The 17,904-nt window shown below is 44.7% G+C and overlaps 1 protein-coding gene and 1 long non-coding RNA gene across 2 annotated transcripts; one reads left to right on the top strand and one right to left on the bottom strand.

Moving 5' to 3' along the window:
- The first annotated feature begins 911 nt into the window (after window positions 1–911).
- Window positions 912–4,358, top strand: LOC120397655. Its single transcript, XR_005593917.1, has 3 exons — window positions 912–1,272; window positions 3,739–3,872; window positions 4,224–4,358. It is a non-coding gene; the product is annotated as an uncharacterized LOC120397655 (long non-coding RNA).
- Window positions 4,359–4,416: 58 nt separating this feature from the next.
- Window positions 4,417–17,196, bottom strand: C2H5orf49 (chromosome 2 C5orf49 homolog). The gene is made up of 3 exons (XM_039523888.1): window positions 16,953–17,196; window positions 8,751–8,867; window positions 4,417–4,813 (listed from the first exon to the last, which is right to left on the bottom strand). The coding sequence occupies exons 1-3, from the start codon at window positions 17,121–17,123 to the stop codon at window positions 4,634–4,636; spliced, it is 468 nt and encodes a 155-aa protein (XP_039379822.1). The 5' UTR covers window positions 17,124–17,196; the 3' UTR covers window positions 4,417–4,633.
- Window positions 17,197–17,904: the final 708 nt, after the last annotated feature.

Raw genomic sequence — 17,904 nt, 5'->3', positions numbered from 1 at the left:
AAGCGCATAGGAGGGGGCATGGGCACACAAGAAGAGGAGCTAATCGGGGCTGGGGGACCACAAGGGTAGGGGAAACAGCCAGGCTGGAAGTGAGGCAGAGGAAACAAGGGGCTGGCTTCAGGGCTGGGGTGGGACAATCAAGGCTGCAGAGGGAAATGGGCAGGGCAGACAAACTAACTGAAGCTGGGGCTGGGGAGAGGCAAAGGCTGCAGGGGTAAATGGGGTAGGCAACAAAGGGTAAAGCTGGGGGACCTATAGCAAAGGGGAAGGGGGTCAGTTCAAGGGCGGGGTGCGCCCGTGAGCGCTTGCACTTAAAGTCAAGGTTCGGCTGGCTGCTGCTGCAGGCCCAAATGGTGGAAACAGGCATGGCTAGCTGGACAAGCAGTGCAGTCCCAGAGGCAGAAGCTTTAGGCAAATGGAAACAGCCAGTGGGGGCAGTGGAGGAAGCAGCGGGGTGGGGGGCTGCGAAGGGGGACCCAGATGGACCAGGGGGCAGGCTCCATGCCATACCCCCAGTGTCCCCACAAACACAGTCCAAACCCCACCACAAGAGCACAGTTCAAAAATTACTCAGTCCTTAAGTGCCCCCTCCACGGTGGTCTTCAGAGCCCCTGCGTGTTCCCTCAGCAGCAGGCTATCCACTTCTTTCCCTCCTCGGGGCTCCAGCAGCTCCAGGTGGCGGTCTGGTGGCCAGACAGGAGGGACCCCACTCAGATGGTGGTGGTGGTGTCCTCTGCAACAAAGGCTAGAGCTGGGGTCCCGCACTCCCCTCTTCTGGGGAGCAGGCCAGCAACCCCCCTCCCCCACCCAAAGGGTGGTAGTTGGAGTAACAGCAGCAACCGAGGGTGGTGGTGGGAGTCCACTAGCCAGCCAACAAGCAAGCAGGTAGCAGAGAAAGGGGGTGGGTGGTGGTGTCTAGCCCAGCCAGGGGAGCAGCAACCGCAGCAGTAGCGAGGGCCCAATTCCCAGCAAGAGCAGCAGCCCTCTCCCTCCTTCCCTCTACAGCAGAGTAGAAGAAGGGAGATACACTACTGGCCACTAGAGAAGCAGGTGTCTGTTCCCTGAGTGAGCAGAACAGGGGCTGCTCCAGGCTAATGAGAACACCTGACTCCAATTAACCTGCTAAGAGTCAGGTGAGGCTGTTAAGCACCTGACTCTAATTAAGGCCCCTCCGATGCTATAAAAGGGCTCACTCCAGGCAGGCTAGGGGGAGCTAGAGAAGAGGAAGTGTATGAGAGGAACTGGGAGCAAGAGGTGTGCAAGAAGCTGAGGGTGAGTAGGCATACTGCTGGAGGACTGAGAAGTACAAGTGTTATCAGACATCAGGAGGAAGGCCCAGTGGTGAGGACAAAGAAGGTGTTGGGAGGAGGCCATGGGGAAGTAGCCCAGGGAGTTGTAGCTGTCACGCAATTGTACCAGGAAGCACTCTAGACAACTGCAGTCCACAGGGCCCTAGACTGGAACCCAGAGTAGAGGGCAGACCTGGGTTCCCCGCAGACCTCCTAACTCCTGAGCAAACACAGGAGGAATTGACCTGGACTGTGGCTCCTACCAGAGGGGAAGGTCTCTGGGCTGTTTCCCGACCCACAGGGTGAATCTGTGAGGCGAGCAAATCTGCTAATAAGTGCAGGACCCACCAAGGTAGAGGAGGAACTTTGTCACAATGGTTTATTACAACAATCTGTAACCTGCTAATCCAATCTTTTTGTCCTGTCACTGCAGAGGTGTTAACAGGCCACTCTACCTTGAATGATCCCTTAGAATATGTACTATCTACTTATGCTAAACGATCTGTTCTCTTTTTTGTTTAGTTGTGATGCTCTGAGTACCTTTCCCAGACCTGAAGTGCTATCTGGCTCAAAAGCTTGTCTCTCTCACCAACAGAAGTTGGTCCAATAAAATATATTCCCTCATCCACCTTCTCTCTCTCTAATATCTCTGGCCCTACATAGCTACAACTACATTGCATACAACAACTCATGGTTGTCATTTGAAACTGATGATGACTATATTGCATATTCTGGGTTCAGTTGAAACATAATAGGCAGCAGGTTTAAAACAAATGGAATTATTTCTTCACACAATGCACAGTCAGCCTGTGGAACTCCTTCCCAGAGGATGTTGTGAAAGCCAAGACTATAACAGGGTTTAAAAAAAAAAAACTAGATAAATTCATGATCAGTCCTTCAATGGCTATTAGCCAGGCTGGGCAGGGATGGTGTCCCTAGCCTCTGTTTGCCAGAAACTGGGAATGGACAACAGGAGATGGATCATTTGATGATTACCTGTTCTATTCATTCCCTCTGGAGCACCTGGCACTGGCCACTGTCGGAAGACAGGATACTGGGCTAGATGCACCTTTGGTCTGACCCAGTATGGCTGTTCTTAAAAAATTTACACAACCATTTAAGCAGACATTTCAGTACTTTACTCTGAAAAGGAGAGACTTTTACTATCAATTAAATGTGCTTTTAGAGTGAGAGAACTTTTTCAGATGAATACTGTCCAAACCCCAGTGTGTCCTAAGGAGACATGCCAGCCCTTTCTAACAAACTACAGTATTTAGTGCAAATTAGAGTCCTCTTCATGTTATAATTTTCTGCTGCTTTGTGTACTGAACCAAACAGGATTTTTCTTGTCAGAACACCAGGTATTATCTTTACATTTAAGAGCAGCACAGCACTATTTTTCTCTAGTGAGCTTTGAGTATTTTTTGAGTCAATTTAATTATTCAGTTGTTTGTTTAAAAGTGGGACAACTTCAATATGGGAGACCTATATTAGAATATCCCACAGTTTAGTGTACTCATCTGACAGATGCCAGAGCCCTGTTGTAATCCCTTCTCCCCTTTTTTTGAGACTTGAACCAAAAGTCTCCTACATCTTGAGTTAGTACCCTATCCACTATGCTAAAGATTATAAGAGAGGTCCTCTTCCCCCTACCACTTCACAAACTGTTTTGTGTGAACTTGTCTGAGGGGCCTGATCCAGTAGGCAAGCTCAGTGGCCCCCAGCAGGTGAATTAGGCAGCTGATTGCCTATCTTCCCCTGCTTTGTGAGCTGTTCTAGGGCTCAGGCAGGAGATAAGTGCCCGGGCTGCAGTAGGCATGTCCAGAGGCAAAAACTTAGGCACCAAGTGAGGTTAGACACCTACAGGGTTAGGTGGTAGCTGAGAGAGTTTTGTGGATTGCAGTGGCACCTAAGCACCTTCATGGATTGCACTCTCACATGAGGTACCTATTTTGCAACATCTTAAAGTTAGAAACCTTAACTCCTACTTAGGCTCCTATTTGAGTGTCCCAGTTTTTTAAAGTGCTGAGTACCTAGCAGCTCCCATTCACTTCAAGTGAAGGGCTTTTTAAGGAGAACAAGCTCATCTCTGCTGACCTGTAAGCAATTAACTGCCAGACAGCCCACCTAGGCAGCTAATTGAGCAACAAGCACCTAACCCTGGTAAAAGGTTACCAGAGTGCAGTTGGTGGGAGGTGATCCTAGAGAGGAGTTTCCTGAGACCAGCAGGGGAGAGTTAAACTCTTCTAGCTTACTAGGGGAAAAGCTGACTGAAGGCTACAGCTGGGAGTAGAACTGGGAAATCCTGACCGCAGGAGAGGATGCTTGCTGGGATTAGCCCCAGAGTTTAGATGAAGGGTTAGATTTGAAGGGCCTATGAAGAGGGGTTTTGTACTGTGTGAAGAAAATTAATAAATGAGACTTCACAAAGGGAGTCTCTTGTTCTCAGTTCCTAGGTCTGGAAATCCTTACATGACTGACAGAGCGTAGTAGGCCTGCAAGGACTTGCCCACTCAGAGGGTCGATGGAAACATTTTGAGATGTGTTCTGGTCCAAAAAATCTAAATAAATCAAAGAGACAAGGTGGGTGAAGTAATGTATTTTATTTGATCAACTTCTGTTGGTGAGAGAGAGAAGTTTTTGAGCTATACGGAGCTCTTCTTTAACTTGGGGAAAGGTACTCCAAGTCAAAACATGTCAGTTTGGTGTCTTTGATTTGAAATAACTTTTCATTTAAAAATTTCCTTCAATATTATTGTACTAAGTTAAATACTTGAAACCAAAACAAAACACTTCATTTTGAATTGAGTGAAAGGTTTAGTTTGACCCCCCAAATGATTTATTTATTTTTTTAATTTCCAGTTTGCCAAAAATCTCAGCAAATTTTGTTTTCAGGTTGATCTGAAAATATTTTATTTTTTTTTCTGGTTACAGATTTAGGCACTTGTTTTGGAAAATCTTGGCCTTGACCTCTTTCCACCTCAGTTTTTCCATCAGGATAATAATACTTATGAATCTAATAGAAATGGTTGTGTGGATTGTAAGTTGATGTTTGTAAATGCTTTGAAGAAGAAACTTGCTCTATTCCATTGTAATACATTGCCATCATTGAAAATTGGTAGAGAAATTATTTGCAAGATTTTAATGAAATGTCAAGGTACATTTACACTAACATGGGGAAACTGACAGCTGTTATGGCTTTTTTTTTGTTTTTTGTTAAATAAGTCACATTGACCAGCTAAAGGAAAGTGTTACAAGAAAAGGCAAAACAATCTTCATTTTCTTATTGCTGTGAAAACTGTGTTATACTATGTTCATGTTGATGGCTGGTGGGGACAGGAGCTTTAGGATGGTTCGAGACTTTGAGAAGGTTTTTCCAACAAGCAGGTGACTCCATTTTTCCTGTAGAACTCAGCCTGCACTCGGTTAATCCTTGCATAATCTCTGATCGACTGCTCTACGGGCTGGTTTATGTGTCTTCCATATTCTGAAGAGGACAAAACAGCACTGGGTCTTGCCAGTTCCTGTAAGAACATTATTTAGATTTTATATTCCTTAATATATAAACACACACATGCAAAACAGTAGAGGAGCCACTGCTGTGACAAATATAGATTGCTAAATCTGGTGTAGCAGCTGGTGACAAGTGGGCCTCCTGCCTAGACAGAACTGTATAATATATGTTAGAGCAAGGCATTTGTTTAGCAGAAAGACAATTACAGTGGGGTTTGGATCATTAGTGTATTGTCCAAAATTCCTGACTGAACTTTAACAAAATAGTGATAAAACATGACTGCATCACTGAGACAGCAGGATATGGAGATATGCTCTGAATGACTATATACTGATTACATGTACATACCCATATATATAGCCACACCCTAACCATGTGGAGGTGATATCCATGTCAGTAGTTGCAGACCATGTACTAAATGAATTTAGTATGCTTTCTGGGGTCAGTAGAGAGGCTTTATTAGCACGCATTTGGGATGACCTGTACAATGCACGTGTGGCTGTGATGTTTGTAATGCTCCCAACTAGTTTTCATGCTCTGCTACCTCATTACACCTTCATGCATTCTGCTCACATAACTTACTGCAAAAAAAGAGTTAATGAAACCTGAGCTTGAAAATATCGGCTCACTGACTCACCTGTGGTAAGCAGGAAGCTTTCCCTGGCAATTGTAGAGGACTAAGCCACTGATTTCTGTGCAATTAAAGGTCTCCATTTAAAAAAAACAATTTTATGATGCTGACCTTGTAAATGTGAACTGGCGGTAAATGTGCAGCATTATTACCCTCCTGAGTCACAGCAACCAGGAGGCTCTGGAGACAGAAGAGACAGAAAACTTTCTTCCTTCCAGCAGCTAAAGTATGGATGGAACATCAACTGTGTGAGAACTTGTATGTTTGTACAGTGTCTAGCACAGTCGGCCCTGAATCCTGGCTGGGGTATATAGGTGCTACTGTAATAAGAACTAAAGGGGGATACATAAAAATGGTGCCTACAGCAGGGATAAGGTGACAGCTTCTAAGCCCTACAAATACTTGATAAATGTGGATCAAGCCTACAACCTACATTTAAAGACAACTTTGGGCTATAGACCACTGGGGCAGCTGTGCTTTGCTGGGACAATGCAGATCACAAAGGTCAGGGTCAAGCATTCTCTGAGTTGATCCAACTACGGAGTGAACTTCCAGAGGAGATCAGGCAAAGCAGGAGCCTGACTATCTCTAGGAAACACTGCAAAACCTTCTTCTTCAAAAATGCTTTGCCAGCATAACGACATTTCCAACAGTGACACCTCACTTGTACCCCTAAACTCTACCAAAATAAAAGGAAATTAAACACCCCGCAAACCAGAGTTTTGACCCCAAAAAGGGAGATGAGCCAGCTCCTCCATGAAGTCTACTAGGCACTTTGCTATTGAGTTTAGGAGGAAGCTGCTCAGATACAGAAGAGACACTGGGAGTGTTCCATGACCCACTCAGAATCCCAAGATTCACAGGGCAATCAGAGGTAATTCTCACCGATCTTGGAACTTCCTAACTGAGCATTTGCTATCCCATGCTGGTGTCTGGGCACCCCTCCTCCCAGGCAGTATTAACTGCTACAAGGATCTCTCCACTTGGACATCTGCAGGGCCCTAAGGGGGGAACTCTACAGAGTATGGTTTCAGCCTAGCTCTACTCCCCAAACTCTACTGTGCCCTGAGAATACAGAAAATATACAGAGGGCAGACTGCTAACTCAGGAAAATAGGGTGTGTGTGTCTTTGGGTATGTCTATACAGCAGTTGGGAGTGTGCATTCCCCCTCAGGCAGCTGGAAACATGCTAGTGTTGCTTGAGCTAGTACACTAAAACTAGCAGTGGACATTGTGGAAGGGGCAGCAATATGGGGTAGCCACACACGTGGAAGCCTGGCTGACCCCTTGGGTCTATACTTGGGTGACTAGCCTGTGCTGCTACCTGAACTGCAACATCCACACTGTCTACCCAGTCTGAGGGGCATGGCTTTACTCTTGCCCTGAACCTGGCTTAGGATACTTTGGGAGCGTAAGTCCCATTTACGGACACCACTGGTCCACAAAACTCCTGCTTGGCTGTTGCCTAATGCTGTAGGTGCCTAAACTCATTCAGCGCCTAAACTGTTGCCTCTGGGCACATATCCTGCAGTCTCACTCTAGATGCCTCAGTGCTTTTCTCCTGCCTGAGCATGTGTACTACTTCCTCGAGATAGGTGTCCAAACACCTCTCGCCCTCCTAAACACCAGTGTGAGTCACAAACTAGGAAGGGTAGGTGTTTGGCTGCCTAAATCACACATGATGTCAAGTATCAGAGGGGTAGCCGTGTTAGTCTGGTTCTGTAGAAGCAGCAAAGAATCCTGTGGCACCTTATAGACTAACAGACGTTTTGCAGCATGAGCTTTCGTGGGTGAATACCCACTTCTTCTTGCATCCGAAGAAGTGGGTATTCACCCACGAAAGCTCATGCTGCAAAACGTCTGTTAGTCTATAAGGTGCCACAGGATTCTTTGCTAAATCACACATGGGGCCCCAAACAAAATTGCTGGGGAGTGGGAGGGGAGACTGACCTCCCTTATAATCGTTAGCCTAGTGTTCTCAGCCAGGATGTGGAAGACCCAGTTCAAGTTTTCTCTTCCTTCCACTCCTGCCCCGTCCTGAGCGGAGAAGGGAGTCTAACAGTGAGCGACCACATCTCAGGTGAGTGCTCTAACCACTAGGCTATAGTCATTCTAACATTCTTTGGCCCAATACATATTTGAGTATTCTGTTGTTTAATTAAAGTGGAACAACTTCAACAGGAGACAGTGAGGAAACCCTGTCCCAGGGGTTAGAGCACTCACCTGAGACGTAGCAGATCCATGTTTACATCCCTACTCCTCAAGTGGAGGTGGGATTTGAAGTGGCGGTTTCCCACATCCCAGTGAGTGCCCTATTTGCCAGGCTAGAGGTTATGAGTGCCTCCTGTCCCCCAGCTGTGTTGTTTCAGGCCCCACAAAAAATTTAGGGAGCCAAGTGCCTATATGCCCCCTGTTCATGGATTACTAGCAGACCAAGGCACCCCTGTGCAGCCTGGACTTAAGCACCTATCTCAGAGAGGGGCAGGGCTTAGCATGTCCCCTCTCCGGTTGGTGTCTCCCATTGGCTTGCGTAGGTGGCTCCCTGCCTATTGTGCTGGCTTTGTGTATCACAGGCTAAGGTGCCTATTATGACAGTTCTTAGGGTACCCAAGACAGTCAACTTGTTACCTCCTGCCTCTGGTGTGAGGGAGTCTTGCTTCAGGTAACTGAGTGTTAGCTCCCTAGCACCATCAGCCTTTCAGACATTCAAGCACTCTCCTCTAGGCTATGCCAGCCCTGTCTTTGCCTTGCAGGTTAACAAGAGGTGCACCCCCAACCCCTGAGGCACTTTGAATTGTTCACCTGTGATATCCAGCCTCTGGTACTGGCTACTCACAGAAATTCCAGATTCTCTGCACCCAAAGGTGCAGTGTATCCTAATTTCCCAGTTTCACTAGGGATGCTGGAATTAGGGATATTGGGAGTGCAGCAGCACCTCCTGGCTTGAAGTGGTTTCCATCAGATACAGGGCTTACAGTTTTGTTCAATGGCTTTCAGCATCCTCACAATAAAAATTATTCCACCACTGGTTTCATATTAAACCACTGCTCCTCTAAACCACACAGCACTTGTAATATGAAGCTGGACAGGTTACAAGCTTTCTGTAGATAGCCTAAATTACTCTTTATAGATAAATATCCTGAGACACACATTTGGTGGTGTGAGTTTGTCAGGTCTGAGATAAGTCTGCTTTGCAAAGAACAGTGGGCCCCATTGTCAAGGGGTCTCTGTCACATCTGTCTCTCCACATTAGGCACCTAACTCCAGTGTTGTCAATGTGAATGAAGCCACTTCAATGTCCGCATATAAACCTTACCTCATCATTAATGTTAAGACCTCGACTATTTGCATGTTCTCTGTCACATCGGTGGAGTTTTTCATTGTAACCCATTGGCCTCTTAAAAATGGAGTCATATGTGGAAACAATCCCTGTCTTGGGATAAAGAAAAAAATATGATTAACTTACAGTGGTGTTTAACACTGTGAGTTAGAAAATAATGTGGTAGAACTACTAACTAATGCATGTGCAGCACTACATGCTGTGAAAAACATCAGTTGTTAGCAACATTTGGGGCATCCTTTTGAAATAGTCTGAAAAAATGTTACAATTCTTTTGTGCGTTTGGCTTGTCTGTGAAAATGTGAAACTAAAACAACTTCTGCATGATATGTAAAGACATTGCCAAAGGATTTGTCTGAGTGTTTCATATCACTGTTTCCCCCTTTGTAATTTATAGTAACCACATGGAAACTTAAATCGGTTATTGAACTATTTTCCTTCAGCAAACGCATACACTTGATTAAAGAGATATTTTGATTGAAGAAAATGGAGAGAAAGGCAGCTTTGAAGTTCATTTTGAAAGAAATAGATATTGGAAGTAGCCTGTGAATCAGCCTTTATCTTCAAGTTAATGCATATTTTTGTGTAGCTCAGAAACATACTGTATGAGTAATCTCTGGTTCCAATAATATGCATAAACACACACTTGCCACCCCTCCAAGAAACATAAAAATGATTGTACTTAAAACATCTTTTCATATGAAAATCTGAGAGCTCTATTTAATTAGTGTCTCCAGTGAATCCCAGTCTTGCATTTCCTAGTGTACCGAAGACTCCCACTGATTGCAGCACCGGTTTTCTATATACCAGAAATGAAGCCTTGAGTCCTTGAAGTCCCAAAGTGCTAGGTAATGCACAATTAGCTACAGACACTAGAGATTTATTATGATTTACAAATACTGAACCATGTATGTTTCAGAAACAAATATTTGAGAGAGGAGAGGAAAAGACCTTTTGCAATATATTAATAATTACTTATGAAAATCATCAAAGGCTCAGCACTTAGGTTGAGATCTTCTCCAGTCAATCACCCTGCTCTTGTGACACATGATCTAAAAATCTGAAAAAGTGAAACTTTAAAAACGTCAATCTTCATTTTTGGCTCAGCAATGATGTAGTTGTAATTAGGCTTGGAAGGATCAGATTTTTATAGGTAAATTTCAGTAAATATCGATTTCACTGTGTACATACAAGCTAACCAAATAAATTCCATCAACAATAATTGAAAATTAAAGATTGGCATAGTAAGAAAAGTGCTGCTTGAGAACTTTACAGTTTGACTTAAGGATAATTACTTTTGTATATTTTCATGTGTGATGTTGACCATTTGTGGTTTTAATGACTATAAAGCTTTAACTTTTTGAATATCAATGTCAGTCATTAAATAATTGTATGACACCCTCCCCTCCAGTTTCCCACAAGTGTGAACATTTACATCAATAAATATAAAAAATGCTTAAAGCCCTTAATTTTGTGCAACTGTGAAAATTTAAATAGATTAAAAATAATAAATGTTTTTTTATCTATTAAACAAAATTCTGCCAGGCCTCATGGTATTTTAGGAAACTGAAGCATGTTCTGATTTTTATCTTTTTTTCTATTTTATAACTATTTATCTCTGAAAATATTAAAGTCAGAATAGTGCTAGATGGTTATAATGGTCCCATTGAAAGGAAACTTTTGGCACTGCCTTAACTATGGTGTCACTAATGCACTCCTATAATAATAGGGTTACTCAATAAGGGAAATACACTAGCTGGTGTTCAAGAGGAAGGGCTGTTTTTTTTTTTTTTTTTGTTTGTTTTTAATCTATTCTCCCTTTCACTTCTCAGAGGCGATGAGATTTGCAGAATTCTAGGTGGTGATTTGTCCTCTCTATTATTGTACTTCACTATAGCTTTTCCTTGGCTTTCCATATTTTATTTAGAAGCCAAGTAAAGATCTACCTCATGCTGGTTAAAAAGAACTACTACATTATTCACTGACTAACTATATCAATGAAGAAAATTCAGCCTTTCTCGGACTTGAAGGTAGACAGCCTATCATGTTTAACTGTAATTCTGTCCTAGATAATCTGTTTGAGCAGTTCTGCCAGAATTATCTCACCTAATTGTGCAATGTCTGGCTGGCTATTTTGTCTCCAGATACTTTACTGGTATTAATGGTAGTCATTTCCATCAGTTGCTAAATGCTAGAATAGTAGGCCTGTATTTTTAATAACCCAGTCGGAATGAATGAATCATGTAAAATGGACAAGCAATCCATGTCTCAGGTGAGTATTTCCTATGATCTGGCTTAATAAAATCAAGCACTTGTAAATCACTTTGAAAACATTAATTAAAGTTCACAACATGCCTATCAAATAGGTGTGGGGTAATTCATGGATGGGGAAATGAAACACACACTGTTTACATGAATTTGCCCAAAACCAGAAAGGGAGTCATTGTCAAAAATGGGATTAAAATTAAGGATTTCCTGTCTTCCAGTCATGTTCTTAGGCCACTAGCCCATGCTTCTGTCTACCTCAATCGCTGAACTGCATTTGTTTTTAACATTCTCTGTTGAAATAGTCAATAAGCTTATCCCAACAGTCAGTCAATTTATTCCCCACAGTCACCCAATGCAAACCTCAAATTTGTCATGCCTTTTTTACTCATGGTCTAATAATTCCTTAGTTATACAAACCCATGGGTCACATCTATGCTTTTTTTCTAGGCCATTTCTCATTCTTATTCCCATGGTGCTACCCCATCTGAGAATCTATGAAATAGCTGTTAACACTTTTAGATTTTATTTTATTTTTATATTATCCGAGTGGCATCTTCTAACACTCCCAGATTACCTGGTTTGTAAAACTGACTTCATATTCTAAACAAAGCTCTGCCATATGGCAGCTGATCAATGTGAATTTGATATAGAATTTACAATGAGACTTTATCAGCTCTGTACCTGTGTAAGCCATATTTGGAGCTGCAGCCTCACCTCGGCTTAATGTTGTTGTTCTCCCTTTCTTTCTTTAATCTTTTAAGCACAGCATTAACTATTCTCATTCACAATAATCATTAGGCTCTGCCTCTAAGTACCTTTCCTGTGTAACTCTGAAACCTGCAGATGAAAATGAGCAATGTCTATGCTCATTATTTTAACAAAACAATCCAACCAATGTGGCAAGTGGATTGGCTGTGGTGAACTTTGTCAACTGTATTTGCCAAGTGAATTTTAACATTTTGGATTGAAATGAGCAATTCGTTTTGCACAGATGATTAAGCCACACTCAGACCATTCAGCATAGGTCAGTAGTGCTGCAATGTGAACCAGGAACAGAAGTGAAAGATTCTGTATCCTGTTACTTAGTTGTGAGCAGGTAGTACTTTTATCCTACTTTATATAAAATCCTCACAGTCAAACTTGCCCCCTACCTAGGTTTTTGCCTTTGTTGGTGACTCCAGTAATAATAGATTATAAATCTCAGCCTAAAATTTCTCCTCAGTCTTGGCTGCTCCTAGAGTTTCCTACAGCACCTTGATAGCTCTGCTGCTTCTTCTTGCTGAAAATTAATCCTCACCTGTCCTAATGAGTCAGCAGTATTTACTCAGCAGCTTTATGCAGTATTTTAATTCCTGCTAAGAGGGGGATTTAACATAAGAGCCCTAAATCCCTTTGCTGGGTAATAGATTTGGCCACCTCATCTTCAAACGCTTAGGTACCTACAGAAGCAGCAAAGAATCCTGTGGCACCTTATAGACTAACAGACGTTTTGCAGCATGAGCTTTCGTGGGTGAATACCCACTTCTTCGGATGCAAGCAGTGGAAATTTCCAGGGGCAGGTGTATATATAAGCAAGCAAGAAGCAAGCTAGAGATAATGAGGTTAGATCAATCAGGGAGGATGAGGCCCTGTTCCAGCAGCTGAGGTGTGAAAACCAAGGGAGGAGAAACTGGTTCTGTAATTGGCAAGCCATTCACAGTCTTTGTTTAGTCCTGAGCTGATGGTGTTAAATTTGCAGATGAACTGGAGCTCAGCAGTTTCTCTTTGAAGTCTGGTCCTAAAGTTTTTTTGCTGTAGGATGGCCACCTTAAAATCTGCTATTGTGTGGCCAGGGAGGTTGAAGTGTTCTCCTACAGGTTTTTGTATATTGCCATTCCTAATGTCTGATTTGTGTCCATTTATCCTTTTCCTTAGAGACTGTCCAGTTTGGCCGATGTACATAGCAGAGGGGCATTGCTGGCATATGATGGCATATATTACATTGGTGGATGTGCAGGTGAATGAACCGGTGATGGTGTGGCTGATCTGGTTAGGTCCTGTGATGGTGTTGCTGGTGTAGATATGTGGGCAGAGTTGGCATCGAGGTTTGTTGCATGGGTTGGTTCCTGAGCTAGAGTTACTATGGTGCGGTGTGCAGTTGCTGGTGAGAATATGCTTCAGGTTGGCAGGTTGTCTGTGGGCGAGGACTGGCCTGCCACCCAAGGCCTGTGAAAGTGTGGGATCATTGTCCAGGATGGGTTGTAGATCCCTGATGATGCGTTGGAGGGGTTTGAGCTGGGGACTGTATGTGATGGCCAGTGGAGTCCTGTTGGTTTCTTTCTTGGGTTTGTCTTGCAGTAGGAGGCTTCTGGGTACACATCTGGCTCTGTTGATCTGTTTCCTTATTTCCTCGTGTGGGTACTGTAGTCTTGAGAATGCTTGGTGGAGATTTTCTAGGTGTTGGTCTCTGTCTGCGGGGTTAGAGCAGATACGGTTGTACCTCAGTGCTTGGCTGTAGACAATGGCTCTTGTGGTGTGCCTGGGATGGAAGCTGGAGGCATGAAGGTAGGCATAGCGGTCGGTAGGTTTTCGGTATAGGGTGGTGTTAATGTGACCACCACTTATTTGCACCGTGGTGTCTAGGAAGTGGACCTCCCGTGTAGATAGGTCCAGGCTGAGGTTGATGGAGGGGTGGAAGCTGTTGAAATCATGGTGGAATTTTTCCAGAGTCTCCTTCCCATGGGTCCAGATGATGAAGATGTCATCAATGTAGCGTAGGTAGAGAAGGGGCGTGAGTGGACAGGAGCTGAGGAAGCGTTGTTCCAGGTCGGCCATAAAAATATTGGCATATTATGGGGCCATGCGGGTGCCCATAGCGGTGCCACTGATCTGGAGATATATATTGTCATTAAATTTGAAATAGTTGTGTGTGAGGATAAAGGCACAGAGCTCAGCAACCAGTTGTGCTGTGGCATCATCAGGGATACTGTTCTTGACAGCTTGTATTCCATGTGTGTGTGGGATGTTTGTGTAGAGAGCCTCTACATCCATGGTGGCTAGGATGGTGTTTTCTGGAAGGTCACCAATGCATTGTAGTTTCCTCAGGAAATCAGTGGTGTCACGGAGATAGCTGGGAGTGCTGGTAACATAGGGTCTGAGTAGAGAGTCCACATATCCAGACAGTCCTTCAGTGAGAGTTCCAATGCCAGAGATTATGGGGCATCCAGGATTTCCGGGTTTGTGGATCTTGGGTAGTAGATAGAATAACCCTGGTCGGGGTTCTAAGGGTATGTTGATTTGTTCCGGTGTTAGTGTAGGGAGTGTCCTGAGTAGATGGTGCAGTTTCTTAGTGTATTCCTCAGTGGGATCTGAGGGAAGTAGCCTGTAAAATTTGGTATTGGAGAGTTGTCTGGCGGCCTCCTTTTGGTAGTCAGACCTGTTCATGATGACAACAGCACCTCCTTTATCAGCCTCTTTGATTATAATGTCAGGATGGTTTCTGAGGCTGTGGATGGCATTGCGTTCTGCACGACTTAGGTTGTGAGGCAAGCGATGTTGTTTTTCCACAATTTCTGCCTGTGCACGTTGGCGGAAGCATTCAATGTATAGGTCCAGACTGTCATTTCGACCCTCAGGAGGAGTCCATGTGGAGTTCTTCTTCTTGTGCTGTTGGTGGGAGGGTAACTGTGTATCAGTGTGCTGTTCAGTGTTGTCCTGGAAGTATTCTTTGAGTCGGAGACGGCGAAAGTAGGCTTCCAGATCGCCGCAGAACTGTATCATGTTGGTGGGGGTGGCAGGGCAGAAAGAGAGTCCCCGAGATAGGATATTCACCCACGAAAGCTCATGCTGCAAAACGTCTGTTAGTCTATAAGGTGCCACAGGATTCTTTGCTGCTTCTACAGAACCAGACTAACACGGCTACCCCTCTGATACTAGGTACCTACAAAATCATTGAGATTCACAAAGCCTGAGTTAAGCACTCAGTCTTCCTATACAACAAATGGAGGGAGACAGGTACCTAAGAATGGATTCACAAAAAGCCAGTATGCCAGATGGCTCCCTGCCTAAACTAGCCAATGGGAGATGCCCAGGAGAAAGGCATGTGCTAAATCCTACCTCTCTAAGGCAGTTTAGTGCCTTAGGCTATGTCTACACTTAAGACACTGCAGTGGCTTAGCTGCAGCAGGGGCATTATATGTTTCAGTGGAGACACGGCAGTGATGGGAGGTGTTCTCCTGTTTGCTTTAGTTAATCCATGAGAGGTGGTAACTAGGCTGACAAGAATTCTTCCATTGACCTAGTCGTCTACATGAGGACTTAAGTTGTCTTAACTACATCGCTCAGGGGTGTGAAAAATTCATACCGTTGAACCATGTAGCTGGATCAATCTAATTTTCTAGTATAGACCAGCCCACCGGTTGGGATGGAGGGAGGCACCCATCTCTGCTTGGGAATCTCAGCTATGAACCCTCTCCTGGAGTTAGATAGCTCTTGCAAGAAGCTTGCGGGGAGGGATAGCTCAGTGGTTTGAGCATTAGCCTGCTAAACCCAGGGTTGAGAGTTCAATCCTTAAGGGACCCATTTAGAGATCTGGGGCAAAAATCTGTCTGGGGATTGGTCCCCTGCTTTGAGCAGGGGGTTGGACTAGATGATCTCCTGATATTCTATGATTGGGGAGGGGAGCCTCCATAACTTCCAGTCCAGTGGTTAGGGGATTCACCTGGGATATGGGAAACCCTCAGTGCAAGTTCCCAACTGCCTGATGGGGAAAAGAGATTTTAACAGGAATCTCCCACCTCTTAGGTGAGTGCCCTGACTGAGTTTAGGTGCCTACAGCATTCAGCAGTAGCTGAGTGGAGTGTTTTGTGAATACCAGTGGTGCCTAAATCTGGGCCTACATCCCTTTGTGAATCTAGCCCATAGTAGTAAAGTTAACCATGTGCATGAATGTTTGTAGAATCAGGGCCTTACTGATGTTGAACTACTTTCCACTTCTGAACCAATATGGAAACTATTTATTAGACCACAATCTCTGACAGCACAGACCTCTCAGCAGAAATTGGTCAGCTAATCTGTGCCAAATATTGATAGTACTGAGATATTTTTCAATAAAATCACTATCTGAAGTATGTTTAGAGGTTTAACCAGAGGACAACATTCTGTTTGTCAATTGAATATGTTTTGTTAAAATTCACTCCAACTCCTTTCTGTATCTCTTTTTCCATCTAAAAAAATATGGGTAATACCTTTTGTCCTCCAGAAGTGATGTAAAAATTAATTACACATTACAAAGAATTTTGAAAAAGAAAAGTGCTATGTAAGTGCTAAAGTGGACTTTCCAGCATAAGGCAAAAGTGTGATGTTCTCATGCGGTTGATTTGTGTGCCTTTAAAATATTGGCATCAAATTTAAGATGGTTGTGTTGCCATCATGTCTACGGTGACTAAGACCAACCCACCCCAATCTTGTTAGATGCAACTACACGGTCCCAGATTGAATTAGACTGCATAAAAGACTGCCAAAAAGCTGAACTTATTATACATGCCCTTTATTAATTTCTCCAGGGCTCAGTAAATCCCCGTATAACCAATTATTATTTTTTCTAGGCTGTAAATTATACCCTAAGGAACACACAAGATTTTCCAGCTGCTGAACGTCCTTGTTGATATTAATTGCTTTACTTAGGAGGAATGATGAGTGCTGACCACTCAGGGGCCCAGGCTCTGCAAATTTAAGGGTGGGGAGGGAAAGCCAAGAATGCATTTTCCTCTCCAGGTGAAATGTACAAACACCTATTTACTTACTGTGATGTTTCTGCTGCCCCCTGCAGCCTCTTCGCTTTCACTCCTATACCGCCTCCTTTCTTATTCCTCCTCTTTTCATTCCCTCGCCCCCAGCCCCGCGCCCTGCCCCGTTCTCCCCTCCCCGCCACCTTGAACTCCTGGTGGAAGTAGCTGTGCTCCGGGGGGTCCCGGCGGCCGGGCGGGATGTAGCTGAAGGCGGACAGGGCGGAGAGCGGCAGCTGGTGTTTCCCTTTCGTCTGCTCAGCTGATTCCTCCTCCCGCTGCCCGTCTGGTTCCGTCCCCTCCGGGGTGCGCGACATCCCGCGGCCGGAGCCCGGCCCGCCTGGGGCACAGAGCGGGTCCCGCTGTTGCTGGTCTTTCTGCGTCCCGGGGTTACTAGGAAACACGCCTAGTATCCAGTTGTGAGGTCACACAAAGGGAGCGGGCAATGAGTGGCGCCCTTAGCCACAGAACAAGCTGTGGGATCTCCAGGGGCAGGTACGTTGTTGTGCCCAGCAAAGAGCTCGCAGGTGCGGGAGGTTCCCCCCCATGTCTTCATTTGTCCCCACAGCGGGACGCCCTCTCCCAGCTCCCTGTGGCTCCCGGGTTAGGTGCATTTTTGGCAGAAAGTGTTTCATCCTCTCAGCTAATGCCTGAAATTGCTCTCACACGCTCAGATATTGGACATGGGAATAGAAAGAGCCCGTGTCTCAGTCTCGCCTGTCACGTGGGCTCACAGTCACCCTGCTCTGGGTTTGGACTGTGCTGAGTGGCTCCCACTTCACCGATTCTGTATTTGGCCAGAGGCTGCGGTGCATCTTTCACTGTGGGGAGGCTGTTTGCTAGCGTGGTAGTTCTGTGCAGGGATCTGTGGTGCTAGCTTGTTGGTTTTTAATTGTTCTCCCCAGTGACTGGTGCATTGGGGTGATATTGCTGGTCTTGGCCATAGAGTTCAGTTGTGGGTGGAGCTGTTGCACTGCTCAGGAGGTCAATGTTTCTGATTCTGAAGAGTAGTGAGATATAGGACTGGATCATGCTTTCACTTGGATTTAATGTTCCAACCACTAATGTTCCCTAGTGGAGACTGAGCATCTGCAGCTT

Source organism: Mauremys reevesii, linkage group 2 (genome assembly GCF_016161935.1).
Source record: "Mauremys reevesii isolate NIE-2019 linkage group 2, ASM1616193v1, whole genome shotgun sequence".
Classification (NCBI taxonomy): domain Eukaryota; kingdom Metazoa; phylum Chordata; order Testudines; family Geoemydidae; genus Mauremys; species Mauremys reevesii.
This window is presented reverse-complemented; position numbering and strand designations above follow the sequence as displayed.